A 20,016-nucleotide genomic window follows, 5' to 3' on the forward strand; every position below is an offset into this window, starting at 1 on the left:
GTTGCGCGGGGTATAGGAGATTTCCGCTCTACAACACCTCAAGTAGAGATGGATTCCCAATTCGGTATTTTTATAGGCACCCACCAAATTCAATCGATATTGATTCACACAAAATCAAAAGGTGCCATTTTCTGATAACTTTGTTTGCATGTGTATGCTTCTGGTTGCACTGCTCTGCTGGATAGTCGCTACCTGTTTCTTATGCCATTTAGGTGTTGTTTTCAAGTGTTTTTAAGTGTATTCTAGTGTGTTGTGCGACTGCAATACGTTTGTGTTGTCAGGGACAATGAGACACCAGACTCTGCTCATGCAAGTTGCGCTCTCCTTCTATGTTATGTTATGTTATGTTATATTTTTTTCATTTATTATGTGTTATGTTGACAATTGCTTCCACAGTGTGAGTAGAATAATCAATTTTACCATCTTGCATCAGCTTGACTTTTGGACAAAAACTGCAATACACCGATGTCCTATCGCTAAAGAAGGAAATGTAGGAGCAAAGTCTGTTTTTCGAGTACAGGAAATCAAACTTGATGATGTTCAAAGAAACATGGCTCCATAAAGATATTTTGTGGATTCTCTATGTGAGTTGGAGACGTTTTTTTTCATCCAAGTAGAGCTGTCAAGAACAGTGTAAGGGGGTGGTCTGTCTGTGAATGTCAGTTTATACAGACTGTATGCATGGCCTATATAGAACTGCCTGTCACTGAGACCCTTTTACCTCCCAATAGAGCTTTAGAAACGTTTAGTATGTGCTGTGATTTACCTTCTTAAAATTGCAAATGCATGCAAAGTCTACTTTATAATAAATACTATAAATGAGACTGAAGTAAAAAATATACATATATATTTAATAACTATACAACAGTTATTTTCAGCTCATTGTTAAACGCCAAATAAAAATTACATCATTGTTATTAAAGAAATGTATATTTAATAACACATGAATACACACAACAGTAACAAAAACTGGTACTGTAGGACATCGGTTCCGATTCCCAGGTCCTGGGAATCAGTACTTTATAGGTTGAAATGTGAATGGTACCTATCTCTAACATCAAGTTATTTTGTTCCCTTTTGCCTTCTATCGGTGTTACTGTCACCGCAACTAGAAGCAGTCACATCTTTTGCAATGCCTCTCACCATGGATCAATAGCCTTAATGCAAATGGTGGATGATAATCATCAGATCTTTGTGTCCTTTGTATTTGACAGATTATGAGTTGCACCCAGAAAACACATTCCTATCTAAAGCATTGAGCTCAGTGCTGCACTTACAGATGTACGGATCAATCAATCAATAAAAGTTTATTTATATAGCCCTTAATCACAAGTGTCTCAAAGGGCTTGTTCATGTGGAAGTCCAACATTGACTGGGATGACCAAATCCAGCCTGCAGATCCCCTTTACAAATAGTTGCGCGGGGTATAGGAGATTTCCGCTCTACAACACCTCAAGTAGAGATGGATTCCCAATTCGGTATTTTTATAGGCACCCACCAAATTCAATCGATATTGATTCACACAAAATCAAAAGGTGCCATTTTCTGATAACTTTGTTTGCATGTGTATGCTTCTGGTTGCACTGCTCTGCTGGATAGTCGCTACCTGTTTCTTATGCCATTTAGGTGTTGTTTTCAAGTGTTTTTAAGTGTATTCTAGTGTGTTGTGCGACTGCAATACGTTTGTGTTGTCAGGGACAATGAGACACCAGACTCTGCTCATGCAAGTTGCGCTCTCCTTCTATGTTATGTTATGTTATGTTATGTTTTTTTCATTTATTATGTGTTATGTTGACAATTGCTTCCACAGTGTGAGTAGAATAATCAATTTTACCATCTTGCATCAGCTTGACTTTTGGACAAAAACTGCAATACACCGATGTCCTATCGCTAAAGAAGGAAATGTAGGAGCAAAGTCTGTTTTTCGAGTACAGGAAATCAAACTTGATGATGTTCAAAGAAACATGGCTCCATAAAGATATTTTGTGGATTCTCTATGTGAGTTGGAGACGTTTTTTTTCATCCAAGTAGAGCTGTCAAGAACAGTGTAAGGGGGTGGTCTGTCTGTGAATGTCAGTTTATACAGACTGTATGCATGGCCTATATAGAACTGCCTGTCACTGAGACCCTTCTACCTCCCAATAGAGCTTTAGAAACGTTTAGTATGTGCTGTGATTTACCTTCTTAAAATTGCAAATGCATGCAAAGTCTACTTTATAATAAATACTATAAATGAGACTGAAGTAAAAAATATACATATATATTTAATAACTATACAACAGTTATTTTCAGCTCATTGTTAAACGCCAAATAAAAATTACATCATTGTTATTAAAGAAATGTATATTTAATAACACATGAATACACACAACAGTAACAAAAACTGGTACTGTAGGACATCGGTTTCGATTCCCAGGTCCTGGGAATCAGTACTTTATAGGTTGAAATGTGAATGGTACCTATCTCTAACATCAAGTTATTTTGTTCCCTTTTGCCTTCTATCGGTGTTACTGTCACCGCAACTAGAAGCAGTCACATCTTTTGCAATGCCTCTCACCATGGATCAATAGCCTTAATGCAAATGGTGGATGATAATCATCAGATCTTTGTGTCCTTTGTATTTGACAGATTATGAGTTGCACCCAGAAAACACATTCCTATCTAAAGCATTGAGCTCAGTGCTGCACTTACAGATGTACAGATCAATCAATCAATAAAAGTTTATTTATATAGCCCTTAATCACAAGTGTCTCAAAGGGCTGCGCAAGCCACAACGACATCCAGATGGCCAAAGTGAACTAAGCTTGTTGTACTTCCCAAACACATCACTCTCTGATCACTCTCTGGTCAGAGTCCATGACTGTGCTGTACTGGATTATTCGGAATCCAGCTGTTTCAAAGGGTTTGTGGACTCATCCTGCAGGAAATAATCCATGAACAAAAGGTCCAACATTTATTTTACCTGTCAGAGACGTAATGCCCCGCTATGCCTTCATCTGAGCGGGAACCAGATGCCAAAGAGCTAAGGAAATTCGCCTTCCTGGGAACTGTTGTGCACCAACCATTTGTCCACACAACTTCCTAAACCCTGTTAAGTGCTCCACTTGGAAGAAGCTTCTTCAGGAGACAGCTAACTCCTTTCACGGGGCGGCTGATGCCAGTAATCCCTCCCCACATTCAGTAGATAACTTCCTATGAGCAGAAAATCTTATAATTCAGGAGTTGTTTGCCTGAGGAGTTAAGCGCTCTCAAACATTGATGTTCTCTGTCTTTATACGGTCGCCTTACATCACTTTCACCAGAATATGAAGAAGCCACAAGACTGCTCAGAGTGGGTGAAAGGTTGTGGCATGCAGAAGGATTAGATCTAGATATAATCCATGTAACCATCTTGCATCAGATTGTCATAAAAGACCCTAAAGAGTTACTGCTCCATCCTGAACCGGAAAGAGTTTTCACTGAACTCAAATGCAGATTTTGGATTGTACGAGGCAGGGAAAGCCGACACCTTAGATGTTCTCAAGATGGCTAATTACCCACCTGCTCGACTTCAACCCCATAACCCAGTGGTCCCCAACCACCCAGCCGTGGCCCGGTACCGGTCCGTGGATCGATTGGTACCGGGCCGCACAAGGAATAAAAAAATAAAATAAAAATAAAACAATATATATATATTTTTTTTTTATTAAATCAACATAAAAAACACAAGATACACTTACAATTAGTGCACCAACCCAAAAAACCTCCCTCCCCCATTTATACTCATTCACACTCATTTGCACAAAAGGGTTGTTTCTTTCTGTTATTAATATTTCTGGTTCCTACATTATATATCAATATAGATCAATACAGTCTGCAGGGATACAGTCCGTAAGCACACATGATTGTATTTTTTTAGGAGCAAAAAAAAATAAAAAATACACCCCCCCCCTATTGGCGTATGACCAATAGTCTCATTTAAGAGTGTGCATGGACACTTGGACTTCATGTGAAGGTGTGAAAATACAAAAAAAAGAAATATTTGAAAAATCTGACTAATTTCGTGTATGGAACCGTAGTGAGTGAGAAGATTTACCTCGCGATGTGGAAAACCCTTTGAACTCCTAATGGACAATGATACCAACTTTGTTAAAGAGGAATGCAAGCTATGTGCCGTAGTTGCTTCAATTGAAAGAGCAACTTGTGGAGCACCAGGTCTCATTCTGATTCGATCCTCCCAGCGCGCTGCACTTTCAGGTGCACGTGGGAGAGGGAAGTTAAATCTTTTAAGACAGCACTCATCATTCTTGCTTTGATCCTTCAACATAAAGTCAACAAAATATGTGGATTATTCAATTGTCTGTGTTGTTGTTGTAAATGTACTGCACATTTGTCATATTCTGTGTTTGTTGGCAGACACAGAGTTGGTGCGTCTGTTAGCGTCAGTGTGTATGCAAGTGGACAAAGACAGGTCCAAACAACGTGGCAGGACAACTCATTCTAAAAGCAGACCTTCTCTCAACAACGCTCCTGTTCTGCCTGATGACAAAGGAGGCCTGAAGGTACTTTTTTTTAACTCCAATTTAGTTTCTGTTTAGTTTCAAAGTATAGGATCCGATCTATTGATAGCTTCCTTACACTCATTACCATAGGCGCCGATCTACATTTCTGCACGTGGGTGCTCGGTGTGTGTGTATAAAAAAAAAATAGACGTTCAGCAAAGTTAACATCCCATATGATTTGTGGCTTTATTATTTTGTAAAACGGCCCAAACGCACCAGAAAATTAACTACAATAAGATTGATTTTTCAAAAATTATTTTAAAGATTGAAAGTGGCTCAGCATTGATCGGCGCCTATGCTCATTACTCTTTAAGTATTCGAGGGGACTGTTGCCCTATTACTTTCTGAAGTTAACTTGTCCTGCTTCTCACACTGTATTGTTGACTTACAACAACCTGAAAAGTAACTACACTCACTAAATCTATAACATTGTTATTGAAGTGAGTCACAAAACAATGCAGGTGCTTTTTTTCAGATGTTTTATAACTTTGCATGAATTAACTAATAAATAAATGTGTCTTTCCACAAATTGAAACTGAAACTACAAGTAATTTGATTATTTTAATTGAATTCTATGCATCTATTGCTGCTCCAGGTAAAAAGACAGCAATACCAAGGTTATAGTTTTAACAAGCATCTTTAACATGATTTGTCATGATTAGCTTTTGTGATGGCAGTTGTTGCTGCTGCTGCTTGGTCATAAATACCACAGTACCTGTTGGACTGTTGGAAAAAAAAGGACAGCAGCACGTGTCACCAGCCTGCTTGGGCCAATTTGTAGTGTGCAAGGACCACTTGGCGTGGTATCAGTGCCACCTAGCACACTAACACATTCTTTTTGCATGAAATGTCAGTCACCACCGCAATCCCGTGGTTTGTTTTTAAACTCGAAATCAGTGACAGCTGCTTAAAACCTTAGCTAAATTTGCTGTTGTGTGACTCCAAAAGTGGGCGATTTTCTCTTAAAGCAGAAATATTGTCAAGTGTTTAAACTTGCGAGATCTTTTGGCTCATTATACCAATATCACATCAATTGTGATATTTGTGCATCGTTTCATTGAACGAATGAAACACCTTTCCAAAGATACATTACAGAAACGACACTCAGCCTTCAAATTTATTTACATTTAATTACATTTAGTTGCTTCAGGGTTGACCAGCAGTGTTTAGTTCCAACAATATATAGCTATATCCAGATACAGTTGTTTATGCAGTCTATGAGAGATATAGTAATATAGATTATTAATAGTATTTAGTTATGTTTTCCTGATGTTAAACATTGCACCAAAACAAGAACACACAAATCATTCATTGTAGAAGTTTCCAGAAATAACGTTTTCACATGTAAGTATATGGAGATCATAATGTTATCATAATGATTATTATAATATTTAATAGTTTATTTTAAAATTACACAAACATTGACAAAGTGCTCACTGAAAACGCAACCTTGTTGACTCGACCAGAGTGAATTATTTTAACTTTTTTTTAACAGTTATGATGGATCATCTTACCAGAAAAAGTGACAATACCTTTAAACCAAAAATATCTATTGGAATTACAAACCCCGTTTCCATATGAGTTGGGTATTTGTGTTAGATGTAAATATAAACGGAATACAATGATTTGCTAATCCTTTTCAACCCATATTCAATTGAATGCACTACAAAGACAAGATATTTGATGTTCAAACTCATAAACTTTATTTTTTTTTTGCAAATAATAATTAACTTAGAATTTCATGGCTGCAACACGTGCCAAAGTAGTTGGGAAAGGGCATGTTTACCACTGTGTTACATGGCCTTTCCTTTCAGTAAATGTTTGGGAACTGAGGAGACACATTTTTTAAGCTTCTCAGGTGGAATTCTTTCCCATTCTTGCTTGATGTACAGCTTAAGTTGTTCAACAGTCCAGGGGTTTCCGTTGTGGTATTTTAGGCTTCATAATGCGCCACACGTTTTCAATGGGAGACAGGTCTGGACTACAGGCAGGCCAGTCTAGTACCCGCACTCTTTTACTATGAAGCCACGTTGATGTAACACGTGGCTTGGCATTGTCTTGATGAAATAAGCAGGGGCGTCCATGGTAACGTTGCTTGGATGGCAACATATGTTGCTCCAAAACCTGTATGTACCTTTCAGCATTAATGGCGCCTTCACAGATGTGTAAGTTACCCATGTCTTGGGCACTAATACACCCCCATACCATCACAGATGCTGGCTTTTCAACTTTGCGCCTATAACAATCCGGATGGTACTTTTCCTCTTTGGTCCGGAGGACACGACATCCACAGTTTTCAAAAACAATTTGAAATGTGGACTCGTCAGACCACAGAACACTTTTCCACTTTGTATCAGTCTATCTTAGATGAGCTCAGGCCCAGCAAAGCCGACGGCGTTTCTGGGTGTTGTTGATAAACGGTTTTCGCCTTGCATAGGAGAGTTTTAACTTGCACTTACAGATGTAGCGACCAACTGTAGTTACTGACAGTGGGTTTCTGAAGTGTTCCTGAGCCCATGTGGTGATATCCTTTACACACTGATGTCGCTTGTTGATGCCGTACAGCGTTAGGGATCGAAGGTCACGGGCTTAGCTGCTTACGCGCAGTGATTTCTCCAGATTCTCTGAACCCTTTGATGATATTACGGACCGTAGATGGTGAAATCCCTAAATTCCTTGCAATAGCTGGTTGAGAAAAGTTTTTCATAAACTGTTCAACAATTTGCTCACGTATTTGTTGACAAAGTGGTGACCCTCGCCCCATCCTTGTTTGTGAATGACTGAGCATTTCATAGAATCTACTTTTATACCCAATCATGGCACCCACCTGTTCCCATTTTGCCTGTTCACCTGTGGGATGTTCCAAATGGGGACGGCGTGGCGCAGTGGGAGAATGGCCGTGCGCGACCCGAGGGTCCCTGGTTCAATCCCCACCTAGTACCAACCTCGTCATGTCCGTTGTGTCCTGAGCAAGACACTTCACTCTTGCTCCTGATGGGTGCTGGTTAGCGCCTTGCATGGCAGCTCCCTCCATCAGTGTGTGAATGTGTGTGTGAATGGGTAAATGTGGAAGTAGTGTCAAAGCGCTTTGAGTACCTTGAAGGTAGAAAAGCGCTATACAAGTACAACCCATTTATCATTTATTTATAAATAAGTGTTTGATGAGCATTCCTCAACTTTATCAGTATTTCTTGCCACCTTTCCCAACTTCTTTGTCACGTGTTGCTGGCATCAAATTCTAAAGTTAATGATTATTTGCAACAAAAAAAAATGTTTATCAGTTTGAACATCAAATATGTTGTCTTTGTAGCATATTCAACTGAATATGGGTTGACAATTATTTGGAAATCATTGTATTCCGTTTATATTTACATCTAACACAATTTCCCAACTCATATGGAAACGGGGTTTGTATTTACACAGATTATGTATACAGCATTTTCACTTTGCTTTCCCTTGATTTCTATCTATAATATTTTTGTTGACCTCTTTGTTCTCAAATCCAAGGCGATAACAACCATACTTTGTGCAACCCAGCAATATTAATGATGATTATTTTATATAATAGTTATATTATAATTATTAATTTAGCAGTAAAACTAGAGTCTTCTTGTCCTCAGCGCCAGGATATTTCTTGACGAAGAGGTTGAAAGTAAAATAAGATTTTCCTAAAAATATTTGGCATCTGAGGTGATAATATATGAACAATATACAAATCAAGCAGCAATTTTTGTGAAATACAAAATTGGCATCACTGACCAACTTTCAACTACAACTGACCCTGTTTGTAATAAATTAAATAATTAATTGAGGGTTGGACTCTGCCACAGCTGCCCTTTATCACCAATTCTGTTCATAACTTTTATGGACAAAATTTCTAGGCACAATCAGGGCATTGGGGGGTTTCAGTTTGGTGGCTCTCAATGAATCGGTTCGCAGCTGAGTGTGAAGCGACTCGGATGACAGTATGCATCTCCAAGTCCGAATTCATGGTTCTTGTCCAGAAAAGGGTGGAGTTCAATCTCCGGTTTGGGATGGAGATCTTGCCCCAAGTGGAGGAGTACATCCAAGTTTTGTTCAAGAGTGAGGGAAGAGTGGATCGTGAGATTGACAGGCGGATTGGTGCGGTGTCTGCAGTATCGATCTGTCATGGTGAAGAGGGAGCTGAGCTCTCAATTTACAGGTCAATCGAGGTGAGTATAGGAACGTTCCTATACTCACCTACGGCCATGTGATTTGGGTTGTGACCGAAAGGACACGATCATGAGTACAAGCGGCCGAAATGAGTTTCCTCCATCGGTGGCGGGGGGAACCCTATCTCTATGTGGTCTCCCTTAGAGATAGGGTGAGAAGCTCTGTCATTCAGGAGGAGCTTGGAGTAAAGATGAGGTGGTTCGGGCTTCTGGTCAGGACTCAGGATGCCCCCCAAATGGCTCCCAGGGCAGGTATTTAGGCCACGCCTGACTGGTAGGAGGCCACGGGAAAGACCCAGGAGACGTTGGGGGGACTATGCCTCCAAGCTGGCCTAGGAATTCCTCGGGATAGGTAGCTGGGGAGAGGGAAGTCTGGGCTTCTCTGCCTAGGCTGCTGCCCCTGCAACCCGACATCGGATAAGTGGAAGAAGATGAATGAATGGATAGATAATTATCATTTAACAAAGTCGACTCAAGTGTTCTAGAAAATGGAATAATGATGTTTGATTTTTCATTACTATATACCAAATGTAAAATGTTTTATTGAACACACCCACAACACTAACATATCTCTTCCAGTCTTGGTGGAGTCGAATGTCAAACCGCTTTCGACGACTCAAGCTGACTCACACTCTGAGACACGGCCTTCTGTCTAATCGCCTTGCTCCATTTCCTGATGACTCACTGACATCATTGGATGCCACCATGAAGGCTGACATCAAACCTGCCGCTTTGTCTAACACGCCTGTGCAGTCCTCTGGTACTCAGGGAGGAAGTGACATCAGCACCGCATGGGCGGTCAAGAGCAAAGACACAGGTGAGCAGTAGTAATAGTACTAGTAGCACTAGTAATAGTAGTGGTAGTTGTAGTAATAGTAGTAGCATTAGTGGTAGTAGCAGTAGTAGTGGTAGTAGTAATAGTAGTGGTAGTAGTAGTAGTTATTTTAGTAGTACAAGAGTAATATTAGAAGTAGTAGGAGCCGTGGGGTTGGACTGGAGGATAGAAACACAAATAGTACAATTGCATGGTATAATAAATATGTTTTCTTCTACAGGTTTGTGCAGGACTTCATCAGACAAGGAGGACATGCTAATCACTACAATGGTAATAATAATATGTGCTTTAAGAGAAAACACAACTGTTATTTTTTTAATAGTTTAAATTTGTATTAATATTGATAGAATTTGGGTATAGTTGACTAGAAACTTAATTTGTAGGTTTGGGGAGTGCTTCTCAATTATTTTCTGTCATGACCTCCCTGGAGGACACAATCTACTATTGAGAAGGTGATAATATATTTATGTGTACCATCATGTGTACTTACTACTCCTACTGGGTAGAAGTAAGTATACAAGAACACGTGTTGTTTATAATATTGCTGTTAGTATGCGTAGTGCAATAATAAATTATATAATAAATATATTTATTTTTCACAGAGTCCTGGGCTGCTAGTTGGGCGCATTTTCATTGAGCTGCTTGATGGTTTCTGTGATGAGATCTGGCATCACTGAGTGTCTCATTTAAGCATTTAAAGTACTGATGTTGAAGTAGGATACTAATGCTGATGCTAGTGGTGCCTCACCATCACTTTGGTCTTTTTGCTATGACGGATGTGTTTATAATGTGTTAGGATGAACAAGCTCCTCTCTGAGCTGCCACCTTAACGTGGTAGAGGAGTTTGCGTGTCCCAATGATCCTAGGAGCTATGTTGTCCGGGGGCTTTATGCCCCCTGGTAGGGTCTCCCAAGACAAACTGGTCCTAGGTGAGGGATCAGACAAAGAGCAGCTCGAAGACCTCCATGAAAAATAAAAACCAAGGACCCAGATTTCCCTCGCCCGGACGCGGGTCACGGGGGCCCCCCTCTGGAGCTAGGCCCGGAGGTGGGGCACGATGGCGAGCGCCTTGTGGCCGGGCCTGTCCCCATGGGGCCCGGCCGGGCACAGCCCGAAGAGGCAACGTGGGTCTCCCCTCCAATGGGCTCACCACCCATAGCAGGGGTCATAGAGGTCGGGTGCGATGTGAGCTGGGCGGCGGCCGAAGGCAGGGCAATTGGCGGTCCGATCCTCGGCTACAGAAGCTAGCTCTTGGGACGTGGAACGTCACCTCGCTGGGGGGGAAGGAGCCTGAGCTAGTGCGCGAGGTGGAGAAGTTCCGGCTAGATATAGTCGGACTCACTTCGACGCACAGCAAGGGCTCTGGAACCAGTTCTCTCGAGAGGGGCTGGACTCTCTTCCACTCTGGCGTTGCCGGCAGTGAGAGGCGACGGGCTGGGGTGGCAATTCTTGTTTCCCCCCGGCTCAGAGCCTGTACATTGGAGTTCAACCCGGTGGACGAGAGAGTAGCTTCCCTCGGCCTTCGGGTGGGGGAACGGGTCCTGACTGGTTTGCGCTTACGCGCCAAACCGCAGCTCAGAGTACCCACCCTTTTTGGATTCACTCGAGGGAGTAATTGAGAGTGCTCCACCGGGTCATTCCCTCGTTCTACTGGGGGACTTCAATGCTCATGTTGGCAACGACAGTGAAACCTGGAGAGGCGTGATTGGGAAGAATGGCTGCCCAGATCTGAACCCGAGCAGTGTTTTGTTATTGGACTTTTGTGCCCGTCACAGATTGTCCATAACGAACACCATGTTCAAACATAAGGGTGTCCATATGTGTACTTGGCACCAGGACACCCTAGGCCGCAGTTCCATGATTGACTTTGTAGTTGTGTCATCGGATTTGCGGCCTCATGTTTTGGACACTCGGGTGAAGAGAGGGGTGGAGCTTTCTACCGATCACCACCTGGTGGTGAGTTGGCTGCGATGGTGGGGGAGGATGCCGGACAGACCTGGCAGGCCCAAACGCATTGTGAGGGTTTGCTGGGAACGTCTGGCAGAGTCTCCTGTCAGAGAGAGTTTCAATTCCCACCTCCGGAAGAACTTTGAACATGTCACGAGGGAGGTGCTGGACATTGAGTCCGAATGGACCATGTTCCGCGCCTCTATTGTCGAGGCGGCTGATTGGAGCTGTGGCCGCAAGGTAGTTGGTGCTTGTCGTGGCGGTAATCCTAGAACCCGTTGGTGGACACCGGCGGTGAGGGATGCCGTCAAGCTGAAGAAGGAGTCCTATCGGGTTCTTTTGGCTCATAGGACTCCTGAGGCAGAGGACAGGTACCTACAGGCCAAGCGGTGTGCGGCTTCAGCGGTCGCAGAGGCAAAAACTCGGACATGGGAGGAGTTCGGGGAAGCCATGGAAAACGACTTCCGGACGGCTTCGAAGCAATTCTGGACCATCATCCGCCGCCTCAGGAAGGGGAAGCAGTGCACTATCAACACCGTGTATGGCGGGGATGGTGTTCTGCTGACCTCGACTGCGGATGTTGTGGATCGGTGGAGGGAATACTTCGAAGACCTCCTCAATCCCACCAACACGTCTTCCTATGAGGAAGCAGTGCCTGGGGAGTCTGTGGTGGGCTCTCCTATTTCTGGGGCTGAGGTTGCTGAGGTAGTTAAAAAGCTCCCCGGTGGCAAGGCCCCAGGGGTAGATGAGATCCGCCCGGAGTTCCTTAAGGCTCTGGATGCTGTGGGGCTGTCTTGGTTGACAAGACTCTGCAGCATCGCGTGGACATTGGGGGCGGTACCTCTGGATTGGCAGACCGGGGTGGTGGTTCCTCTCTTTAAGAAAGGGAACCGGAGGGTGTGCTCTAACTATCGTGGGATCACACTCCTCAGCCTTCCCGGTAAGGTCTATTCAGGTGTACTGGAGAGGAGGCTATGCCGGATAGTCGAGCCTCGGATTCAGGAGGAACAGTGTGGTTTTCGTCCTGGTCGTGGAACTGCGGACCAGCTCTATACTCTCGGCAGGGTCCTTGAGGGTGCATGGGAGTTTGCCCAACCAGTCTACATGTGTTTTGTGGACTTGGAGAAGGCATTCGACCGTGTCCCTCGGGAAGTCCTGTGGGGAGTGCTCAGAGAGTATGGGGTATCGGACTGTCTGATTGTGGCAGTCCGCTCCCTGTATGCTCAGTGCCAGAGCTTGGTCCGCATTGCCGGCAGTAAGTCGGACACGTTTCTAGTGAGAGTTGGACTCCGCCAAGGCTGCCCTTTGTCACTGATTCTGTTCATAACTTTTATGGACAGAATTTCTAGGCGCAGTCAAGGCGTTGAGGGGATCTGGTTTGGTGGTTGCAGGATTAGGTCTCTGCTTTTTGCAGATGATGTGGTCCTGATGGCTTCATCTGGCCAGGATCTTCAGCTCTCACTGGATCGGTTCGCAGCCGAGTGTGAAGCGACTGGGATGAGAATCAGCACCTCCAAGTCCGAGTCCATGGTTCTCGCCCGTAAAAGGGTGGAGTGCCATCTCCGGGTTGGGGAGGAGATCTTGCCCCAAGTGGAGGAGTTCAAGTACCTCGGAGTCTTGTTCACGAGTGAGGGAAGAGTGGATCGTGAGATCGACAGGCGGATCGGTGCAGCGTCTTCAGTAATGCGGACGCTGTATCGATCCGTTGTGGTGAAGAAGGAGCTAAGCCGGAAGGCAAAGCTCTCAATTTACCGGTCGATCTACGTTCCCATCCTCACCTATGGTCATGAGCTTTGGGTTTTGACCGAAAGGACAAGATCACGGGTACAAGCGGCCGAAATGAGTTTCCTCCGCCGGGTGGCGGGGCTCTCCCTTAGAGATAAGGTGAGAAGCTCTGCCATCCGGGGGGAGCTCAAAGTAAAGCCGCTGCTCCTCCACATCGAGAGGAGCCAGATGAGGTGGTTCGGGCATCTGGTCAGGATGCCACCCGAACGCCTCCCTAGGGAGGTGTTTAGGGCACGTCCGACCGGTAGGAGGCCGCAGGGAAGACCCAGGACACGTTGGGAAGACTATGTCTCCCGGCTGGCCTGGGAATGCCTCGGGGTCCCACAGGAAGAGCTGGACGAAGTGGCTGGGGAGAGGGAAGTCTGGGCTTCACTGCTTAGGCTGCTGCCCCCTCGACCCGACCTCGGATAAGCGGAAGAAGATGGATGGATGGATGGATGAACAAGCCTATTTGTGGCGATCCAAATATGACCTGACATATTTGATAGACCATGAGAAAGCATGTGATGAAATCCTACAAATGTGATTTTTAAATTGTAAAGAGACTTTGTAACATATTGCAATCCAAGGTTGTAAAAGTTTCCTTCTGAGTTTGGCAGCGAGCAAAATCCTTGGTGAAGGTATGCTCTCTCTCTCTCAGTGTTTCTGTTGTGCTTTTCTCCGCTAGCTTCGAAGTGACGCCCCGCTTACTCGACTACCTAATGACAAGCTAAAGGCAGTGATCCCCCCCTTCCTGCCCCCGTCTAACTTCGAACCATGGAACTCTGATCGCTCACGTCGCATCAACGATGGAAAGAGTGAGGCTCCCCGGCTGCCGATGCCTCCTCAGAGGAAGCTGAACAGCAGTGGAAACTCCGATATTGTGAGTGTTTGCATATTAATATAGACGTGAAATTTTTCGCTTATCCTTTTTTTTGTTGTCGTTGTATTTCTAAACTATTGAAGACGTCCATCAGTCGAGTGGTGAGCAGGTCCATGAAGTTCCCCAGCATTCCCAAAGGGCCCTCCTCCTCTTCTCCTTCCAGTTCTGGCCACTATCACTCCCCTCACTCCTCTGGGGGCTCCAATGGAGTAGCAGGACTCAACAGGGACTCACACAACCGCTCAGGTTCAAATTCTTACAGTCCAATCCCGCATACACCTGACACGCTTTATGTCCAAGAGCCAAACATTATTCTTACTTTAGAGTACAGTAATAGGACTCTGGTAAAATATTTAGTTAGTCTTTTGAGAAAAAACTGTGTGTGTGAGTGTGTGTGTGTGTGTGTGTGTTTGTGTGTGTGTGTGTGTGTGTGTATGTGTGTGTGTGTGTGTGTGTGTGTGTGTGTGTGTGTGTGTGTGTGTGTTTGTGCATGTGCTTGTGCGCCTGTGTGTGTGTGCGTATGTGTTTGAGAGCGAGCGATATAGACAATACTACAACATGTATTACAAAAGATGCACATTTTACACTCATGACATAACAGGGCTAATGTTAGCATATGCTAGCATCATTAACTTGCTACAACAGATTTTCTCTAGTTGGAAGTGGAATTTTTGCAATGTGACATTTCTACTGACAAAGATGATATAAATGTATAAATGTTATTTTTCATAGTTTGTAAGTAAACATTTGAGAGTATGATGTCATGTCCCTTTGTACAGTGTGTAGTTTGAGTGTGGTTATGTGATTGCTATGCTGCGTTTGATAGGTGAAATGGAGTCAAACGGCACTAGTACATACGCTAGATTGGTGACACAAAGTCAAGTCTTTGTAACGAGCCAAATGAATATGAGTCGTGACAAAAGTCCCTCTAAGCCAAATGAATACATCTTTGCAAGCAGTAATCAATAGATTATAATTAAATATAATGATGATATAGGCTTCAGCCCCCTACGACCCCGCAACGGACAAGCGGTAGGAAATGGATTCATGGATGGATAAATAAATGTAGCGGTCGGAATGTAACTTAATGTAATGAAATAAAAGTAGCGTTTCTTCTTCACAAAAATGCTCAATTAAAAGTAAAAAGTATGTTGTATTAAAGCTATGTTGACAAATACAACAAATCCAAAAAGTAACTTAATTAAATGTAATTGACAATTGAATTGTAGTGCATTGCTATACACTTCTGTCAACAGCCGTCTTTGATCAAGTCATCAAGTTCTAGTCCACTGTTCATCTTAATAAAAGGTGTCCACTTATGTTGATGTCAACATAAATGGTCTACTGCTTATGTCGAAATAAAATGTGAGCGTCAAAGAGGTAATTTTTATGAAAAATGACCCTGGAAGGGACAAGCAGTAGAAAATGGTTGAATGGATGATCCGTTTATGTTGACGTTTGTGTTGTAGTACTGTTGACATCTGTCTTCATAATCACTCAGCGACGAGATCTTGTGAGAGTAAATACATATTTTTGCTTTAAGAGCCAACCTACTCAGTGGCGTAGTGGTTAGAGTGTCCGCCCTGAGATCGGTAGGTTGTGAGTTCAAACCCCGGCCGAGTCATACCAAAGACTATAAAAATGGGACCCACTACCTCCCTGCTTGGCACTCAGCATCAAGGGTGATTAAATCACCAAAATGATTCCCGAGTGCGGCCACTGCTGCTGCTCACTGCTCCCCTGACCTCCCAGGGGGTGATCAAGGGTGATGGGTCAAATGCAGAGAACAATTTCGCCACACCTATTGTGTGTGTGACAATCGTTGGCACTTTAGCTTTTAACTTTAAGCTGGAAACACTCATTAAAGAGCGCGGCGAGTTTTTAATGTTCCATGATTCAATCAAATTGCAACAGGGCAGAGACTTGAGTGTGGAGACGAAATAAAATATATCTTTGCCAAAAATCCGTTCTGTGTGTAAATTGACAAATAGGAGACTTAAGAAGAGCAGGCAGCAGCTCATTTCTGTAACATTGATGAAGAAATTGTCAGCCAGCTTGAAATATGTCTCACCTATAAACTACATGAAGGATCCCATTTTTTGTTTTATTTAAATGTTTGCCACATTTGAAAATCATATATTTCATACCAATCAAATAAATGGCCATTCATAGACCAATTATTGATCAGAAAACTCCCAATACTCTCAATGTCCAGTCCACTTCTAGTCCAAGGTGTACCTCGTATCTTGCCCATAGTCAGCTGGGATAGACTCCATCCCTCCTGTGATGTTATTGAAGACGAGCAGAATAGAAAATAAATATATGAATGTTCTCAATTCTTCCCAATAGGGGGTAGTGCCGATGGTGTTCTGGCCCAGATAGCAGCTCAAAGGAAGAGAGCTGCTGGCCTGATTGATGTTAACACTCAAACTGTAGAGAAACCACAGAGTCCACCCCCACCTCCCTCTGCAGCCGCCAGCCTGACACTTCCTGATGCCAGCCTGACCCTTCCTGATGCGATCCTGCCTGCCCCTGATGTCCCTCCAAGAAGGGTCCGTACTGTTTACTTTTGAAAAGACTTGATTGAAGTCTAAAGTCTTAGTTGAGAAATTCACTCATGTTTTCTTTTGCTGGTAGAAGTTGGACTTGAAGAGAAGACCTCAGTCAGGGAATTCTTCCACCTCCAAGAGCACATCACCCACCTTGACCCCTTCTCCCTCCCCGACTCCCAAGCCTCCTTGTGGGCCAGGAGACTCCTTATCCTCGGCCTCCTCGCATCCTTGCTCAAAGAGCAGTGGCGGCTCCAGCAGTGGAACCATCACAGATGATGGTAACTTCTTCAGTCAGAATCAAACATTTTCTTATTTTATTTTATAACCTGAAAAAAATCAATGTAGATTATAATCAATCTGGTTATAAAACAGATCCTGCATCTCAGCTGTTTTATGATCAACAACATTATATACAATACTATTTTTTTTCTTGTTTATTATGTTTTAGAACATGCTAGGGGCCACTTTACCCACTGCTGGGTTAGCTGAAGCAGAAACCTTCCAAATGTTTCAGCTAAAATAACTTGATTGTGTTTCCCTAAAAATACATTTTATGATCTCATTGTTGTAGATGAGCTGTCGGGTATACTGAAGAAACTGTCCTTGGAGAAATACCAACCCATATTTGAAGAGCAGGAGGTATTCCTTATTTCCTGTAGCCAATAAAGTATTGTGAAATGCAAACAAAAATATGAAATGGAAAATGTAATATTTATATAAAGTTTAATTTTCTAGGTGGACATGGAAGCTTTTCTGACTCTAACAGATGGAGACCTGAGAGAGCTCGGCATTAAGACGGATGGACCCAGACAGCAAATATTGGCAGCAATATCAGAGTTGAATGCTGGGAAGGTGCGTATAATTCTACTCACATTATGCAATAAAATATTGGACAGTAATGGTCAAATAAACTGGATGTGATATCAGGGAAAATAACTGGAACTCTTTCCCAAAATATCACGTAAATGCTAAATTTCATGTTGTAGTATAGCAGCTAGCTGACACAGTTGCTAATCAGTTAGCCTAGCATCCATGTAATGGCAACTGTGTAGACTCTCTTTAAGTGCAAAGAAGAGAAACAAAGCTGATTTGTCAGTGTGTGAGGCAATGTGTTGGACATTTCAACAACACAATATAATCAAACATTTGCAAATGCATCAAAAGTGTTTACACTCTAAGGGTCTGATCTACTAAGATTAAATTAAAGGGAACTGCAATTTTTATTTTTTATTTTGCCTATTGTTCACAATCATTGTGAAAGACAAAACGACGACTATATTTTTTTAATGCATTCTAACTTGTAAAATAACTGTCCACTTACAATGGAGCTAATGGGAGGTCCTCTATTTCGCCTATAAAGCCTTCTAAATAACCATTCAAAAAGTGCCAACAATACTCTATTTACATTTTGCAACTTGAATATTAACCAAGTATTAGTGATATAGGTATTAGAAGCGCGAACGCAGACAAACTATTTATAGCGGTGCCGTGATCACTGGCTTGTGTGCCTATGTTGACATCATCGACTGGTGAGCTGCTTTCTTGCGTCGGAGCTCGTGGAAGTTTATTCTAGATCATAAATAATGTCTCTCACCTTAATAGTAGAAGGATGAGGATGTATTCCGACAAGTTTGTACACTTTGACAGCCAATTTAGAACCGGGAATGGCGAGAACAACACGAAAAGATGCTTGGTTCCACCCCCCTTTTCATAACGAGGATTTTGAGTCATTCTTCATCTAAACGGGAATATATAAATATCCTAGCAGTCGGCACCCTAATGACAGCAGACATTATACAGTAAGTGATGTTTTATTATGTTTGTTGGCTCTCATAAAGTCTGCAGTAAGTAATAATCAGTGATGTTGTTAAAAAAAGAGAGAACGTTGTGATGCGTTTTTTTAAATGAATGCGCCGCGTATGCTTAAAATAAGCAAAATAGGTAAATATTACATTGTATTATAAATGTTCCTGTTATTTCATTACATATATACTTACAATGTTTATATAAAACCTTGATGGAAGTGTTTGGATGTTTCTTAACAGCTTTATAGGCAGAATAGAGTGGCTACCATTAGCTTTATTGTAAACAGACTTTTGATTACATTTATTTACTATTTAGAAAAACATATGTGTTCTTGTCTTACATAAGGATTGTTAATGAAGGGCAAAATTCCAAAAAAGTACACTTCCCCTTTAAGTTCTAACAGTAAGCACTACTAATAATAGTGTGTACAAAGTGTAAAATTGTGTGTACTATTAGTGGGTGTGTTAAAGGTGAAGTATTAAGTGTGTACATTTTATAACAAATACAGAATTATTAAAATACGTTATTTGTGTGTGCTATTTGCTGTCACCATGGAAACACTTGTTGACTGTACATTCATGACATCCAACCTGTGATGTTTTGCTATGCTGTGAACCATGCGGCACACAACCATACAGGTAAAAGCCAGTAAATTAGAATATTTTGAAAAACTTGATTTATTTCAGTAATTGCATTCAAAAGGTGTAACTTGTACATTATATTTATTCATTGCACACAGACTGATGCATTCAAATGTTTATTTCATTTAATTTTGATGATTTGAAGTGGCAACAAATGAAAATCCAAAATTCCGTGTGTCACAAAATTAGAATATTGTGTAAGGGTTAAATTTTGAAGACACCTGGTGCCACAAACTAATCAGCTGATTAACTCAAAACACCTGCAAAGGGCTTTAAATGGTCTCTCAGTCCAGTTCTGAAGCCTACACAAACATGGGGAAGACTTCAGATTTGACAGCTGTCCAAAAGGCAACCATCGACACATTGCACAAGGAGGGAAAGACACAAAAGGTTATTGCTGAAGAGGCTGGCTGTTCTCAGAGCTCTGTGTCCAAACACATTAATGGAGAGGCAAAGGGAAGGAAAAACTGTGGTCAGAAAAAGTGTACAAGCGATAGGGATCACCGCGCCCTGGTCAAGATTGTGAAAAAAAACCCATTCAAAAATGTGGGGGAGATTCAGAAGGAGTGGACAGCTGCTGGAGTCAATGCTTCAAGATCCACCACCAAGAGACGCTTGAAAGACATGGGTTTCAACTGCCGCATACCTCGTGTCAAGCCACTGTTGACCAAGAAACAGCGCGAAAAGCGTCTCACCTGGGCTAAGGGAAAAAAGAGCTGGACTGCTGCTGAGTGGTCCAAAGTCATGTTTTCTGACGAAAGCAAATTTTGCATTTCCTTTGGAAATCGAGGTCCCAGAGTCTGGAGGAAGACAGGAGAGGCACAGGATCCACGTTGCCTGAAGTCTAGTGTAAA

The 20,016-nt window shown here is 42.5% G+C and overlaps 1 protein-coding gene across 1 annotated transcript in view; it reads left to right on the plus strand.

The window, feature by feature from the left end:
• LOC133609257 (ankyrin repeat and SAM domain-containing protein 6-like) overlaps positions 1-20,016 on the plus strand; it is a 49,621-nt gene that overhangs the window by 23,958 nt on the left and 5,647 nt on the right. The window contains exons 8-16 of the mRNA XM_061964766.2: positions 4,396-4,541; positions 9,314-9,551; positions 9,790-9,839; positions 13,969-14,163; positions 14,247-14,409; positions 16,513-16,715; positions 16,801-16,993; positions 17,287-17,354; positions 17,451-17,567. Coding sequence (XP_061820750.1) covers positions 4,396-4,541; positions 9,314-9,551; positions 9,790-9,839; positions 13,969-14,163; positions 14,247-14,409; positions 16,513-16,715; positions 16,801-16,993; positions 17,287-17,354; positions 17,451-17,567 — 1,373 coding nt within the window. The remainder of the gene's footprint in view (positions 1-4,395; positions 4,542-9,313; positions 9,552-9,789; positions 9,840-13,968; positions 14,164-14,246; positions 14,410-16,512; positions 16,716-16,800; positions 16,994-17,286; positions 17,355-17,450; positions 17,568-20,016) is intronic.

The sequence above is a fragment of the Nerophis lumbriciformis genome, linkage group LG07, assembly GCF_033978685.3.
Source record: "Nerophis lumbriciformis linkage group LG07, RoL_Nlum_v2.1, whole genome shotgun sequence".
NCBI lineage: Eukaryota > Metazoa > Chordata > Actinopteri > Syngnathiformes > Syngnathidae > Nerophis > Nerophis lumbriciformis.